General features: G+C 50.6%; 5 protein-coding genes across 5 annotated transcripts; 2 read left to right on the forward strand and 3 right to left on the reverse strand.

Annotated features, from left to right (window-relative positions):
- Positions 1-423: 423 nt before the first annotated feature.
- On the forward strand, positions 424-3099 carry AA0111_g10909 (ATP-dependent DNA helicase; the record flags this gene model as incomplete). The annotated part of the gene is made up of 2 exons (XM_028644714.1): positions 424-1446; positions 1498-3099. The coding sequence occupies 2 exons, from the start codon at positions 424-426 to the stop codon at positions 3097-3099; spliced, it is 2625 nt and encodes an 874-aa protein (XP_028501467.1).
- Positions 3100-3215: 116 nt separating this feature from the next.
- AA0111_g10910 (hypothetical protein) lies at positions 3216-4331 on the reverse strand (the record flags this gene model as incomplete). The annotated part of the gene is made up of 3 exons (XM_028644716.1): positions 3216-3541; positions 3602-4037; positions 4116-4331. 3 exons carry the CDS (start codon positions 4329-4331, stop codon positions 3216-3218), a joined length of 978 nt encoding a protein of 325 aa, XP_028501501.1.
- A 713-nt stretch (positions 4332-5044) lies between these two features.
- Positions 5045-6518, forward strand: AA0111_g10911 (Uncharacterized protein; the record flags this gene model as incomplete). Its single annotated transcript, XM_028644717.1, has 2 exons — positions 5045-5397; positions 5462-6518. 2 exons carry the CDS (start codon positions 5045-5047, stop codon positions 6516-6518), a joined length of 1410 nt encoding a protein of 469 aa, XP_028501502.1.
- Positions 6519-6671: 153 nt separating this feature from the next.
- AA0111_g10912 (hypothetical protein) lies at positions 6672-7865 on the reverse strand (the record flags this gene model as incomplete). The annotated part of the gene is made up of 1 exon (XM_028644718.1): positions 6672-7865. One exon carries the CDS (start codon positions 7863-7865, stop codon positions 6672-6674), a length of 1194 nt encoding a protein of 397 aa, XP_028501503.1.
- A 3225-nt stretch (positions 7866-11090) lies between these two features.
- Positions 11091-12092, reverse strand: AA0111_g10913 (hypothetical protein; the record flags this gene model as incomplete). The annotated part of the gene is made up of 2 exons (XM_028644719.1): positions 11091-11771; positions 11826-12092. 2 exons carry the CDS (start codon positions 12090-12092, stop codon positions 11091-11093), a joined length of 948 nt encoding a protein of 315 aa, XP_028501504.1.
- Positions 12093-16870: the final 4778 nt, after the last annotated feature.

The raw sequence follows: 16870 nt of genomic DNA on the forward strand, positions 1-16870 counted from the left end.
ATCTAGGCCGGATTGGTCGCTGAATAGCCCCCACCTTGCACGGCCAGATTTCCCAACCCTCGCTGAAGGGCAGCAACACGCAACAGTTGGACGTGACTTGTAGTTTTGTGCGAGTAATGTGACTACTCCTCAACTTCCGACTCTTTGTGCCGCATTCTGCTACAGTCGAATCAATCTGAGGAAGATGCTTTGTCGACCGGACTGAACATTGTAAACATGTCAACTTACATCTCCAGACATCGGTATGTAGGAGGCGATGATTTGCCTTGTAGTAGTACTCAGTATGCGTTCGTGGTGGAGAGAACAGGCGATTGCGTCTCATCACCCGTCTTGTGGCGCTAGATACACCACGTGAACACCCGTTTCCGTCTACGCGACGCGTCCAAATGTCGCGTCATCCCACTTGTTCGACACCACAGCACAATGCACAACACCAATGAGCAGCGAGACTTCCACCACCCATACACACCATACGATATCCAAAATGAACTCATGGGTGCTGTCTATACATGCCTGGAAGAAGGCAAAGTCGGTATCTTCGAGTCGCCGACCGGAACCGGCAAAACGCTGAGCCTCATCTGCGGCTCGCTGACGTGGCTGCGCGATCACAAAAGACGGACATTCGAGGAAGGATTTACAGTCGATGCGGCAAATAGCGAGGAGCCGTCGTGGATAGTCGAACACGCCCAGAAGCAGCGGAAGCAGGAAGCGCTGAGACGCAAACAAGATTTGGATGACCGCATCGCGAAGATCAAGGCGAAGGAAAAGCGCGCCAAAGAGCGTTACGAGAGCGGCGAGCCGAGATACAAAAGGCAGAGGACTGCTGTGGGTGAGGACGAAAACGAAGGCGATGCGCAATTTGCGCTCGACGACTACGAAAGCGATGAAGAGTCGCACAAGCGGGCGAGGGCAGGCGGGTTTGATGAGTCTGGGCTGTCGGCAGAAACCCAAGCATTGATGGCATCACTCGGTTACAGCACGGATGCATCGAAAGACGACGACGGAGAAGCGCCTGACGAGACGAAGATCTTTTTCTGCTCTCGGACGCACTCTCAGTTGACGCAGTTCTCCAGTGAATTAGGCCGCGTCAGGATGCCGCCCGCCATCACTCCGGACGAAGACAAAAACGACAGCGAGGTAGACACATTCGTAGAAGACGTAAAGCACCTCACTCTCGGATCAAGGAAGAATCTCTGCATCAACAGCAAAGTCAATAAGCTCGGAAGTGCCACGGCCATCAACGAACGATGCCTCGAACTACAGCAAAACACCAAAACCGAGAGCCGCTGTCCACACATGCCGACTAAGGAGAGCGAGCCGTTGGTCAATGAGTTCAGAGACCATGCGCTTGCCAAGATTAGAGATATCGAGGACTTGGGCGTGCTAGGGAAAAAGCTGGGTGTGTGTCCCTACTATGCTTCGCGACCAGCGACCAAATACTGCGAGGTGAGCCGACTATCCCGATTTTACGATGAACTCGTGGACTGACAACAACAGATTGTAACACTACCGTATCCCCTCCTCCTCCAGCGCACTGCTCGCGAAGCCCTCGGTCTCTCCCTCAAAAACCACATCGTCATCATAGATGAAGCACACAACCTCATGGACGCCATCGCTGGCATCTACTCCGTATCCGTGACACTAGAACAGGTGCAACAAGCGCGCGCCCAACTGACAGCCTACCTCCACAAGTTCCGGAACAAGCTCAAGGGAAAGAATCGCGTCTATGTTGCTCAGACAGTCCGTATACTGGACTCCATCATCGCGTACTTACAGTCAATCGATGGTAACGCGAAGGCGGTGGACGGCCTGGTGGACATGGCTGCGATCATGTCAGGGAAAGGCGTCGATCAGATCAACATCTATAAGCTCAATACATATCTCCAGGAAAGCAGACTCGCGCGCAAAGTCGACGGGTACACCGTCTTCGCTGAGCAAGCTGAGAACGCGAGCGTGCAGACGTCGACAACCAAGTCAATCAAGAGCGGACCCAGACATACTGTACCAGTCCTGATGCACGTACAATCCTTCCTCCTGTCTTTGATGAACCCATCCAGCGAAGGCCGCTTCTTCTACTCCAAGGAGGAAGCTGCAGGAACAACGCTCCGATACATGCTCCTCGACCCAACATACCACTTCAAAGACATTGTCGAAGAAGCGAGAGCAATCGTACTTGCCGGTGGTACCATGTCTCCAATGAGCGACTACGAGCAACACCTGCTCTCCTACCTCGCTCCCTCCAAGATCACAACGCTATCCTGCGGGCACGTCATACCGCCGTCGAACCTCCTCGCCTTACCCATTATCCGCGGGTCAAGCGGCGCAGACTTTGACTTCACCTTTGAGAATCGCAACAAAGAAGCCACGATGCTGGACCTGGGGAATGCCATTTTAACATTCGCACAGCACATTCCCGATGGCGTCGTCGTCTTCTTCCCCAGCTACGGTTTCCTCGACGCGTGCGTCGCAGCGTGGAAGCGCATCAAGTCGTCATCACCGTCGTCAACATCACGTACTTTCTGGGACGCATTCACCGCAACAAAACCCACTTTCCTCGAGCAACGCAGCAACAGCCAACAGCAACCTTCTTCCACCCAGCAACAGCCACCACACTCCACCAAAGAAGCAGCCGTAGCGTCCGTCCTCACAGCATACAGCACCGCCATCGCCTCTTCTGCGAACCACCGTGGCGCCCTCCTCTTCGCCGTCATCGGCGGCACCCTCTCCGAAGGCATAAACTTCAGCGACGCACTCGGCCGAGGCGTCGTCGTCGTCGGCCTTCCCTTTCCCAATCCCCATTCTGCAGAGTGGAAGAGCAAAATGCAGTATATACAGGCCAAAAGTGGTAGTGGGGTGGATGGCAAGGCGGCTGCACGCGAGTTTTACGAGAACGCTTGCATGAGGGCGGTGAATCAGTGTGTGGGGAGGGCGATTAGACATAAAGGGGATTATGCGAGTATATTGATGTTGGATAGGCGGTATGGGAGTAAGCGGATTCAGGATAAGCTGCCCAGGTGGATAAGGGGGAGTTTGACTGGGGGGTTGAGCGTGGGAGATGTTGGGGCGAGGTTGGATGGCTTCTTTGCGACTAAGAAGTAAGAGAGCAACATTTATCAGAAGAAACCTTTGTGAGCTACTGAAGCTCATCCGGATTACATTCAATTGTTGGTGTCAAGCATTTACGCACCACCACCGGCTTACATCGTTCACGCGCCTCACGTATCCTCGCTCACACTTCGACTCTGCTCCCTCGCCACAAATGCATCGGGATCGACGGGACAGGCCTTCAAATCCACCTTGTGCGTATCTGCCCACGCCCGCACCTTGGCCTTGTTGATGACCGCATCGGCACCACCCTTCTTCTTCTGCTCCAGCACATCCATCGTCTGCAGCGTTGCGATGATATCCTCGGGTACAATGTACGTCTTCTCGCGCAAATCCTGTACAGTGACAATCTTCTTCGACGGACAAGTGAGAATGGTGCGCGCAAGGGTCTGCGACCAGTAATGGATGTACGCAATACGACCGAGGTCCGACAGCGCTGCGGCAAAGGAATATTAGCATGATATTTCAACGCGGCGGCACGGATAGATGGACATACGTTTCTCAGGTCCGCCCAACCTATCCTCCCGCCTACTCATCTCATAGCTCGCTCCCATCAATATCTGTCCGAGCCCCTGCTTCTGCCACGGCGGAAACACGAGTATGCACGCCAGATTATTGTTATCCCAGCTCATCTTCTCCTTGCTGAAGAAGCCAACGACCTGCCCTTGCCCGCTGACTCGACTCGCCTCTGCATCATCGCCGAGACCGGTATTCGGAATCTCCGGTATGGGATTATGTGCGACGAGGAGGTAATACAGAAAAGTTGTGACATCGTAGAAGACGGATTTGGTATCGAGGAAAAGCTTGGCGAAGAGCGAGAGGTTCTGCGCGTAGAGCTTGTGCTTTTCGCCGTCAATCTCGTAGAGCGAGTAGTTGTCTTTTGTGTAGACGTTGACGCCTGGCGGGGGTGTGTTGCGGAGGGGACATGCTTTCTATTTGCTCGGCACGTTAGCTGTGCCGCCACGCCCCAGTCAGTCGCAGAGGGGGATGGGAATATGGAAAAAGCGTACCAGGTGCCCAATGAAGCCCAAAAGCTCCTTACTATACTTGAAGCACCATTGGCATACATACAGTCGCTCGACGCGTCGCCCGACGAGCTCTTCAGGGTAGAAGGACGGGTACCAGGGCTGGATGAGCAGCGAGCCGAAGACGACTTCGAGCACGTTGGGCCCGGAGAGAGGCTTCTGTGAGGGCTTCAAAGCGGGCGTCGAGGGCGTCGAGGTCATGGAGGCTACATCGGGGGCCATTGGGTTGGTGACGACGACGCGCGCAGAGGGGCGCAGAGCTTGTGGGGTTGCGAGCGGAGAGCCTGGACGGAGCTTCTCGCATGGGGGTTAGCGCGACGCGAGGGCACGTGCTTGGACCGAGGTCTGGGACGAGTGGGTTTGGATACCTGGGTAGCCTCGAAAACCAAGAGTACATGCCCCCCGCAACGCGATGATCGTAGTCGGTCCACGGCTACGTTTTCCGGCACACATGTCTAGTCTTGGGATTAGTCAACACGAGAAGGAGGGTATGTCTCTAGGATTGCTAGAGGCCCGCTTTGTAGTGCAACGGTTATTGGTTCGAGATTAGTGAACACCTTCTCGGACGGTCGAATATGCTCCCCATTCATCAGAGCTTGCGAGCATATAATACTAATCTACACCCTGCCTCTCAACTGATGCCTGAACTGACCGGGTCCGCGGGATGCGCCAAGGTTTCAATACGTCGATCTTGTCAGCAACTGTAGACACGACGACCAACAAAGAGTTAGGATTTGATCGCTTTGCAGGTATTGCCCAGAGGAGACCAGATAACATGACACGTCCAGGATCGTTGCAGAGCCATTTGGCGAGTGGAAGATGACCATAAATACAACGCGCATTTTCTCCTAGGGATTCCTTTACTCACTTTCATCGCCCAACCCAAACCACGAGACAGCTTCCTACCCGGCAACATGAGTACCACGATAACGCCCGATTACCTCGTCATTGGCGCTGGAGCCATGGGCATGGCCTTTGTCGATACCCTGATCACAGACACCAAAGCCACAGTAGCAATAGTTGACCGCTACGCTCGACCGGGAGGCCACTGGACGATTGCGTACCCTCACGTTACCCTCCACCAGCCATCAGCCTTTTACGGCGTCAACTCTCAGGAATTCCCCGGCGAAAAGAACATTGACAAGATTGGTGGGAACAAGGGCATGTCCGAGCTGGCAACAGGAGATGGAGTCTGTTCCTATTTCAGCAGAGTCATGCAGCAGACGTTTCTTCCAACTGGACGGGTCGAGTATTACCCTTTGCATGAGTACGTAGTATCCCTGTTTGAGATGCATGTAAGACTGATGCTGACTTGATACACCGATCTTTAGGTACGTGAGCGAGGGCAGATTCCAATCTATCATCACGAACAAGACCGTTCAGGTGGGCCCAGAGACGCGTATTGTAGATGCCACATTCATGAAAGTCGAGGTGCCAGCAATGAGACCACCACCTTATGAGGTAGCAGAATACGTGCATGTGATTGCACCAAACGGGTTGGTATCTCTTTCCCGACCTTACGGCAGCTATACCGTAGTCGGGGCCGGAAAGACGGGCATCGACGCCTGTCTCTGGCTCCTTTCAAAAGGAATCGATGCCAAAGACATCTCCTGGATAATGCCCCGTGACTCCTGGTGCATGAACCGCAGTACCCTCCAGCCCTCATGGTCCCCCGCAAACGATTCCCAAATGTTCGAGGCAGAAGGCGAAGCCATTGTGAACGCCACCTCGCTAGAAGATTTGTTCTACCGGCTCGAGGCCAGCGGAAAGATGATGCGGATTGATAAGAACGTCTGGCCCACCATGTACAAGTGCGCAACCCTGTCCGTCCCTGAGCTCGAGCAGATACAAAGAATCGGAAACATTGTACGCCAAGGGCGCGTCGTGCGCCTTACCGCAAACGAGGTTACGCTCGAAGGAGGCAAGTACACACCCGTGCCGGATACACTCTACATCGACTGCAGCGCCGACGGGCTCGCAAGACTCAAGCCCGTGCCCATCTTCAACGGCAGACACATCACACTGCAAGCCGTCCGCTTCTGCCAACAAGTCTTCAGCGCCGCCTTCATCGGCCACGTCGAAGCCACCTACGACAATGACGAGGTCAAGAACACGCTCTGCACCGTCGTGCCCCACCCAGATGAAACGCAAGACTACCTCGGCATGACTCTTGAGACATATCTTAATGCGGCGAAGTGGTATGCGGAGCCTAAGACGCGCGCTTGGCTGAGCAATGCCCGTTTGGATCTGGTGAACGCACAAAAGTCGCTAGATCCGGAGGAGGCGGCGGAGGCAGCGAAGAAGAGACCGGCGTATATACAGGCTGTTTGTCAGAATCTTAAACGGCTACTTGATGTTGAAGCGGCGAGGGCGAATAGCAAGATTTAGTTAGATTAAAGACAAATTGCCATCTAGCTACGATAGCGTTCGAGATCCCTCTGTATGAGGATGCTAGTACAAAGGAGCATTATGTAGAGCTGCGATGTTCGTATAGAAAGCACTCTTCGTGCCCAACTGCACTCGTAGCTGAGACCTCATCCTTTAATCTATTTCGATGCGATGCGTCATCTCCTTCAGCTCCTCTACAGAATAATCCTTGGCCGAATTGGGATCATAGTTTTTGAAATTATCCGTATACTTGGCCCGATTGAGTCCCGTTTTAGTCCATAGACCTGGATCATTCCATCGACTGTTTTGACGATCCAGTAGAGTACGATCCAAATTCTCGCCACTTCCGCAACCGTCTCTGTCGCAGTCACAGCCCCTCATTGACTTTTCGCATTTCATGTCGTTGGGTTCATCTGTAACATACGCCTTCTCCAAATCTAAGCGTTTGACGAGATCGACGAGAAGGTGCTGCAAGACTCGCAAAGCACAATCGCACCAATGTACAACCCTGATTCGATCCTCTACCATCATGTCGATTGTTTCGCAGAAATACCCCATCGGTTCTTTGAATTTTTCGTCCCATTCATCGAGGAACCTATCAAGTCCTTTGATGTTGTATCCAAAGCCTCCGTCCAGCGCACTGTTCACCTCGCTCCTGCCGATAATCATCCGCTCAGATATCAAAATCCGAGCTGCAGGCCATACGCCAATATTTTTGGAATCCGGACATCGCGTTCGCCGTCGGTCCAGCTCCTCATCAATCAGATACATGATCTTGCGCAACGCTTTTTCTTCAGGCTTTGTAGAAAAAGACAGGTATCCAGTATTAGTGCGCATGATATGAACAGCAACCAAGTACCGCGCGAGGAGATAGCATGTAAATTTCTTCAAGTCCTGGAGGCCTTCAGGTTTCTCGAGATGCTGCCGGCTAATAGGGTACTCGACCAAGTCGAACAGTCGCTGCTGCAAATCATATGCTGCCATGATGAGTGGCTGGCTATATTTGTCCGTTAAGTTGGATACGATCTCCATACGTGCGAGTTCAGACTCGAATTTTTTCATGTCCGCAGCCCACTGGTTCTTGAGTTGTTCAAGGCTTGTAGTCTGAGAGCTCTTGAGTTGTTCGAGGTCTGTAGTCTGGGAGCTCCTCACTCGTTCGAGCTCCATAGCCTGAGAGCTCTTCATTTCTTCGAGCTTTCTAGTCTGAATGTCTTGTTCTTTTAACAGGTCCGAAGACTTTTCGAGGGATTTCTTTTGACTGTGCCAGCTCAGGAGAACACTGAGACAAGAGCCAATCAGACTGATGATGGCCACGATGATAGGAGCAATGAGGTCGGTACTAGCCATTGTGGATGGATTGGATGTATGAAATTACTTGAGTTGGATTCAAAGAGTAGCAGGACTTTTGGTGAACGGATAGGAGCCTTGGACATTGTAGCTACCTTTGTAGCCCCGATGAATCAAACGATACAAGCTGGAAGCACTTCACCTTGGCATGCAGACACGCCAAAACGACGGTTATGCTGGTTCTCGATCTTGTGGCGCGTTCTGGACGAAAAGCTAAACCGGAACATGGAATCATCGAGACCATCCGGTACAGATCTCCCACAAAAGGTAGCGATCATGTGACTACTACACAGAGCTGAAGAGTTCAGCCGCAAAAAAGCAATTATGCTACCGCCATCGGTTGTGGTACCCGATCATGAGGATCGCAGCTACCCCACCAGAGATTTGCCTTCAACGTCTAGGCCTAGAAGCAGCGGTTGCCAACGTGCACGCCCTTGTGTCTGCGCGAAATTGTTTTCACTGCAGAGTATGAGTAAGAAGACGCTATCGTTAGTAGTGTTTGACGTAAAGAGCGCGTGCAACAACATGGCGACAAAGTTGTAAATGAGACTATCAGGGCACCAACATATGCTAGAAAGGCGAAGATTCGTTTTGAAGTTGATGAATACATCATATGAGGTCACAAGGCGTACTAAAGCTATATCACAGGACGCTGCAATGCCACATGTCGCGATTAAGCAGATTTGTAGCCTACAACTCCGTTCTTTTGATAATAGTTGCGTATGTCTATAATTCAGGGGTCGTGTCGCACGGAGGCAAGATGAAGCAGGCGTGTTGTGACAAGCATCACCACGACGCGTGAATTAGAAAGATGCCTAGTCGAAGGGTGTCTATACTGAACAAACGATATTCTGGTGATGAGCTTAAATTATGCAGTGACTATCGGTCAAGTTGAGGCTGAAGATGTAGATGTACAGAGACGTTACACTGGTTATCGCACTAATACCAAGTGGGAGACGGATGCTGCTGCCGTGGTTGCCTCGTCGAATCAAGCCCTACCACGTTCTTGCCCCAACCAAGCCTCGATGCTGCAGTCATCTCGCTATTCTGTATCCATCAGACGAAGCTGTGCATCCTCTTGAGACAGCGCGATGCCGTTACGTAACCAGCCAGTGCGTCCGCGAAGCTCGTGACCACGTACTCGAGCTTGCCGTGCCTATTCATCACATCTGCTAGGGCTGTTTCTCGGACGCGTCCTGTGGTCGATTAGCCTGCGCACGTCTCAATCAGAAGCGTCGGGTAATATGCGTTAGCGAGCGCCGGTTCGGAGATTGTCAAAGGTTTAGTTCAAGTGAGGCCTCTTGGCACCAGTTTGTCATCACGGAGTGACTTCCGACATACTCTGCAATGTGCGTTCAAAGGTGATGTAAAATCCAAACGCACTTCTGATTTGTGGCAAGATCGTTCCATCTTAGTGGTATCTCTTTACTCTACTAATCGTGCCAGTATTGCCATTCGCTGTGACAAGCTTCTACTCAAGGCTTTGACTCCATAGCGGTCGATTTCAGGACGCGCTGACATAATCCAACCAAAGTGCCCAGCAGAACTCAAGCATATTATACACGTTCAACACATCGATATCAAGATCAAATACAATCCTGTACCATGAATCGCCGAAGAAAGACGAGCTTCAGCTTTGTGAACTTGACGCACCCAGACGATCTCAAAGATGAAAACACGCGGCTACACATTCGATCTCTGGCCATGACTGAAGTGGGTAAATCACGAAGGAAGCCTAGAACCAAGCGAGAGCGCAACGAGATCATCCTAGAGTTTCGTAAACCGGATGAGATGAGACCTGGGATTGATCGTTTGGGTAGGCAGGCCGATCCATTCAGCCCTTATCCTTTTGACCTGGACGAATCTGCTCGCATGCTAGTCGCAAATAGTGAGTGGTACTTCTTGGACTATCGGCCTTGTTTCTGATTTGACATAGTCTTCAGTCCATATACCAACCATGCGAGTCAGCTGCTAGGCTCCTGGTATCCTGTTGGTCTCAGCAGCGCTGCATCGTTCCACCACGTTCTTGCAAACTCGCACAACTTTCTTTTGATGAAGCGCAATGGTCATTTCCCGTCGCAGGACGATCATGTAGCTCTCACTCATCGTCAAAAAGCATACCGTTGTACGATTGAAATGATGAAGGATCCATCGAAACACAAGAGCGATGAAATGATCGGAGCAGTTGTCTCTATGATGAGTCATCTTGTATGAACTCGATAGGCTGTTCAAGCAATGATGGATCACTAACACCCTTTAGGCTTTACTAGGCAGTTTCGGAGACGGGAACTGGGACAATCATCGAAATGCGTTTGCTAAGATCATCGCACTCAGAGGCGGTTATGACACAGTTGTCAATGAAAGCCTTAGGATTACTATAACATGGTATTCCTTGACTCCTTCTGGCATCCTTTCGTGTATTTGAACTGATTATCGAACAGGGTAGATCTTATAGGATGCTTTGCTCAGGATGTTTCTCCTATCGTACCCATGCCAAGCAGATGGGAAGACGACTCAAAGTCTCCTCAGATATCACCACGACCATCCAGCACCATATCCCTATTATGGAAACAACAAATGACAGGGAATATAGAGTGGATCCCTGTCTTTGACGATATTGTTCAGCTCATCTCACTGGACAGAGCGTTTGCCGTTGAACAGAAGGAGCTAGCTTGCACAAGCGGGAGTTGGATGGAGCCAACTGTGTACAGACTGCTAGCAATACGACCATTGAGGAATGGCAGCCAACGGGAACATTTGATGGAGGAAATGTGTCGACTAGGCACTCTCTTATTCCTAGCCCCGTTTTGGAGGGCCCTCGGGCAGAATCCGGTTTGGACAGCAGCCATATCTAGCAATCTTCTCTTCCTTTTGGGAAGAAATAATTTCGAATGGGGTCAGCTGAACCCATTGCTTGTCTGGATATTGTACTTCGCCGCCATTGAGACGGAAGATCATGTAGAGCGAAGCCACTTTATCTCGATGCTATCTGCTCTACTGAAAAGCATGAACATTAGAGACTGGGATGAGATAATGGGGATTGTGCAAGGAGTGCTATGGACAGAGAACGTCTTCGCGGGGAGCGACCGCCTAGTTCGCGATCAAGTCATGCGGGCTATGAATTACAATCCTGTGGCACATGGTTTCTTAGAAGCTGCGCCGGCTCTTATTAAATAACACTAGTACTATACTGTACAGCAGAGTTACTGTACTCCTCTAATCATATCAGGCAATAGCCATGTTCTTGATCGTCGTCTCGAATCCTTCCGGTTCCCTACCAAGCAAACGGCGCAAATGATCAGTAACCACAGCTCCTTCCCCACGCCTCAAAGCGTCGTACGCAGTCGCCCAACGCTTCTTCATATCTCCAGCGAGGTATTTCGAAGCCCCGTTAACAGACTCCTGAGACGCCCATTCATCGATGGAGCATTGCTGGATCTTGACGTCTTTTCCAAGGACGCGGCTGATCGATTTCACACTCTCCCCTATCGAGAGCTCCTGCGGGCCAGACAGGAGGAGTTTATCGTTGATATGCGAGAACGTTGCAGGGTTCTTGTTATATTCGGCGAGCAATTGTGCCGTACCTTCGCCGAGCTCCTCGCGCTTGACCCATGAGATACCAGGGCCTTCTCCGTTGTGTGGAATCTTCAACTCATTGGGAGGGTTTTTCAGATCGAGGAAAGAAAGGTACAAGCCGTACGATTCAGTGTATAAGCCCTGACGCACGATGGTGTATGTGAAAGACGGACGTTCCGCTGCAAGCTGGGCGAGATACCTCTCAGTATCGAGATGGGCTTGCATGACAAAGGCAAGAGAGTCGGGGGTGCTGCCGGCGAAACCAAGGGAGGAGTAGAAGATGTGTTCGACACCAGAACGAATGGCTGCATCAATGGCGTACTTTTGAACCTATGGGCAAAGTTAGCTAGAAACTTTGTTTTCTTCATAATTGTTGTCACCTACCTTGGTGCGGTGCTCGTGTTCGATACTCGCGTAAGAGATGAGGTTGAGGCAACGCGCCCCATCGAAAGCATGGTCAAGAGTTTCTAGCTTGTCGTAGTCACCGTATCTGCTGGTTGCTCCTGCATTCGTATAGGTCTCGGGAATCTTGCTCGGGTTTCTTGCTACGAGGATGACATTTCTTGGGTCTACGATATTGAGAAGGTGCCGGTACGTGCTGCCGCCGATGCCGCCGGAGGCAGGAAAGATGGCGATCGAGTCGCTGTGCATGGTGCTAATTGGCGAGTGTAGTCGTGTGAGGGAAAGGTATTGGGTGTAGGTGTAAATAAAGCAAGTCAAGTCGTACGGTCTTATACACAACTCGGCGTTCTAGTTTTTCATCGTTCCTAGAACTTTCTTAGCAGTGCTGAACAAGATTGCTAATCACTTCTGTCGTGAGAATGGGTCTTTTGCTAGAAAGCACGTATTGTACATGAGGCTACGGGCCGAGATTCAAGCGAGATCGAAGCAGCACTACAGACATCCGAGATTCTGAACATATCGGGCACAATCTGCGTGGTAATAGTGCTATTAGTGGGGCTCGACATGCGTCAGAAACATTGCTTACTCTGAGCGTGTTTCGGAAAAAGGTTTTGGCATGCTGATTAAGCATCAAAGCCCACGTCTTGAGGCTACTGTGGATTGAGCCCTGATCTCATGGTACGCCAAGAATTACTATGGAGCTACATGTCTGTGCACACAATCCTAGGCTTCAAGCTCATCCTAGTTAGGAAAGAGAAACAGGGTTTGCTTGCATAAGCGAGCAACGTTTCGGACTAGATGGGTGATGCGCCTGTGGGCAAGAAGACGGAATCTTCGCGTTGAGAGCTAGCTAGCTGGCTCTGATGACGTAGTCACCTTAGCCCAATCATCTCTTAGAATCAGCCCGTTCGGACCTACCGCACACGCCAGCACCACAGGTTCTATTATGAGTTAAAAGCTTTTCGGCGCATCGCTCTGATATTGTGATTTGTAATTGCATGATCATCGTAGGTGAGCATGGTCGCACATCTAGCGTCTCTATCCTTTCTCTTCATAGGTGCTTCTTATCAGATCGAAACCCTAACGCAATTGAGGCTCACAGACGACGCGTTGGTGAAAGATTTGTTCTATCCCACCGCAACCTCACCTAGCCACAGGAAGAGTTCATGTCGAACTAAAAGGGAAACACCACTTAGGATTCGCACGCTCATAGTATCCAGCTTGAAGAACTGGCAAGCTAAAGTGAAGTTGGGACAAGATTAAGGACTAGTATACCCTGTTTAATTCACGTTCTGTGGTGTCTGAAGGCCTTTAACGTGTACGCTGCGGTCCATCTTGTTTATTTCCCTGATCAAAGTGCTCCTCGAACTCCGATGTTTTTTGATCATAGACCCGCAGTGAAGGCATTTCGTCATCTCAGAGTGGAAGTAAGATGTTGATGCAGCCGCTTATGGAGGGACACATACACGTCGAGTGTAAGGTTGGTACTAGACGAGTGGCTGAGGCTATCTTAGCAATGACAACATGAACCAACGAGCGCGCTCGTATAGAGGCGTTTTTGTGAAACGGCCACGACGATGTCGTCCGGGGTCGAACATGATTACGTGATGGCGCAAAGCCGCCTCATGTATAATGAAGGCGCTTGCAGTTGCCAAGTTCGCGTGAGCCCGTAGACGCTCGTGGTATTGGCATCGAGTATCAAAAAGGCGGTCGAAAGCTAGAGTCCACCTACGAAGCGGGGCTTTGCCTCCGAGTTGGCACTCTGCTTTCCAGGGTCCAGGATCCACAAATCCCTGCAGGCTGACTTGACCTACTTCTTCAGAACACAGATTCGTCGTAGCAGATATGAGAGAGCGCACTAGTCTTATCATCGCTCTTCGAATTGATCAATGCAAGGTCTCGACTTTCGCTTTCGAACTATTATTTAATGAAGTTTGTTACACAAGGCATGCGAGATCTGATCCACAGCCATCTGTTTACAGCAATCAGGCTATCAATTTGCCCCGTAAATACCCTTGTATTTGCATAAGCATACTCATCCTCACTCTACAACTACCAGCTATCATAACCAGTCATTGCCATGGATTATCTGTTTTTCAACGCGCCGTTAATACCCAATCCTATTCGGCATGCCACGGATATGACATCAAATGTCTTCATGCAGCACAGAGATGAACGAGATACAGTACACAACATAGTACGTTCCTTGATAGATGCTGACATGTCACACAACCTGCTCTTTCATCAGAAGCCTGACTGATGTGTAGTCTCGTGATCCACAAGAACCTTCGGGGTCTGTGTGCTTCTCCACCCCTCGCCATGCATTCAACCCCGATCGCGCGCATATATCTCAGCAGAGCCCACCTAACAGCGCGATATTACATGTACGACTAGCTGCAGGAAGTACAGATCCTGAACCTGGAGGCGATCTTGACGGTTCACGGGAGAGAAGCACAAAGGAAAGCTGCAGCGATGCTAAGGATGTCCTCACATCGGCGCACAGCAAGCGGAAAGCGCAGAACCGGGCGGCGTACGTGTGGTTTATCCCTGCTTGTTCTCTACCTTTGACAGATGCTAATCTTAATGAAGCCAACGAGCCTTCCGCAAGCGCAAAGAACAGCATATACAAGATCTCGAAGCCGAATTTTCGAAATTGAAAGATAGCCAACAACTGCTCCGATCGGAAAACGAACGCTTATTGCTCGCACTGAAACGTGTCTGCATTGAGAGTGAGGTCCTGCGCGCCTCTTTCTTGCAATCTTCAACCTCGTCACGGCAGGTGGCCATTAGCTCGCCTGCATCGGTCACTTATTCACCGGTTCAACATAGCAAGGGTGTGAGAGGCAAGACTCTAGCTCCGGAGATCGCTGGGAACACAGAATTCGTCGAGTTAGAACAGCTTGCGTCCAGTCTAGGGACGAGAAGTGGGGAGACCTCCTCAAAAGAGGCCTGGTATCAGATACAATCAAGCCGCTCTATCAACCAGGAGCCTGCCGACATCGCGAGTTTTCATGAACGACCCGAGGCAACTGCACATCTCGAAGATTGTCAAGTTGCTTCCAAAGTCAGTGCGGCTTCTGAGGAAGTACAAAGACCGAGACAAAGCGTTGGCATTGAGCATGCAAGGCGGTCGTATCTTAGCCCCCGAGGTTGGTCGTATCTTCCGTTCTGAGACCCTTCTCATCCACAACTAGGAGGGTTAGGATAGCGTGTCGTTGTTATCTTACAACAGATAGTGCGTTGCCTTCTCAACACGAAATTTCGACTAAGCCTGATAAGTTATCTTGCACTCACAATCAACCAGAAGTCTAGAAAGCCCCCTTAGTGTTGAATAAACAGTACAATAGGTGAAGGGGCTATGTCCAATGACCGTCTTGGCCGCTCTTGGAGCCGTGGTTGAGCGTACATCAGCAATGTTCTAGAGTCCACAAACAGAAAGTGAAACACCTGACGAAGTCGCCGACCTGACAGAGCGCCTTCCAAATTTGTATTAGTCGATAGCCCAAGTAAGCTTACATCATGAATTGGAATGATCCACAGGGTCCAGATAGTCCACCCCAGGGCAGAAGTTCGTCACCGTTACACTACTCGTCCATTGGCTCACTTTGCCAATTTCGAGTCCCACCGAACGCCCCGAGGTGCTCCCCGCTTGCGGCCCAAGGACAATGCACGGAGCGGGCGGGACGACGAACAGCAAGCGACGGCGGCTGACAGCGACGGCCAACGACAGCCATCAACAGGCTACCTCTATCGCTACCCTGTCGCTGCCCTTGTGGTGGATCTGACGATGCACCTCATGCAGGACGGTGTTCGACGTGACCTACATCTTGTCGCACCAGCTAGTATCTCACCAAGGTTGCCATCATGCGACAGCTCCTGCTTTTCCGGCCTAAGGACAACAATGCAAGGATACGGTCTCCTCTAGATGATTCTTGACCAACGGCATCTTTAGAGTTATCTGTAGCAGCTTCGCAAGACCTGCAAGTGCTTTAGGAGGGCACCCTGATATTCCCCGATCAGCGACTGACACGAGTCCAGCATCGACACAGCCCGTGGCCTGAACGGGCACTGCGAGAAGACGTGTAAGACGAGTAGCGGCGGCGACAGCGTCAACTAGCTGGGCGACCTGCTCCCACAAAATTTCCCAAACGCGCGCATGCCTAGCTGCGACTACAACGCTAACACGCATAGCAATTTGCGCATAAGCTCTCAATACCTCGATAACTACGACAGAGGCCTATTGACAGACCTGTGCCTTAATAGACAGTTAACAGAGATACGGGATAAGAAAGACCCTATGTGCAATAGCATGCATTTTTAGTTTTTCGTCTCCACTATTCCACTCATTCACACTCCAGAGAAGGGCCGACCTATACATGTTTCGATTGTGCTAAAATCAGCAAACGGTCATTAGAAGAGTAGAGTGCGTATCGAACTCGACAATTTTTTAGCATCAGCCCGGGTCCAATTTGCTTTTACTAACAAGTCCTAGCATGTGTTCACTCAGAACAACCGACGCAACGCGGTGAGTAATAACATACTTATCTACCCATCCACATCTACTCACTTCCTTCATCTTCGTCCTTGATCCTTGTTCTTCTTCCTCTAAGTTCGGTAGGTTGCATAATGCTAAGACCAGAGGAGCTAGCAAATGCAGCATCCATTTTATTTTATGCGATACGTTGGATGTTTCAAGATTCCACGCCTATTCTTCTAATAGGAAACTTGTGATGTTGTGTTGCGCGAGTAGCACAGACGTATATCAATATGTATACAGAATGTAACCCAGCAATTGTCTATCCAGTCACAAGTACTTTCACCCTACTTGCTTCAGCGTTAGTCACGTACAACGTATGCAGCTGGTCTGCTACAGCGTATTGTTACTTCTATTTGTTCTTGTAATGTATAAAGCTCTTCACCGTTACTGTTCTGTAACAAAACGTCCCGCTAACAACCTATTTCAGATTGTCTCTCAACACTTATCTCCTAATGTCAAAAAGAAAGCAGCAGATATTCTACTATATTAT

Source organism: Alternaria arborescens (assembly GCF_004154835.1).
Source record: "Alternaria arborescens strain FERA 675 chromosome Unknown contig_41, whole genome shotgun sequence".
NCBI lineage: Eukaryota > Fungi > Ascomycota > Dothideomycetes > Pleosporales > Pleosporaceae > Alternaria > Alternaria arborescens.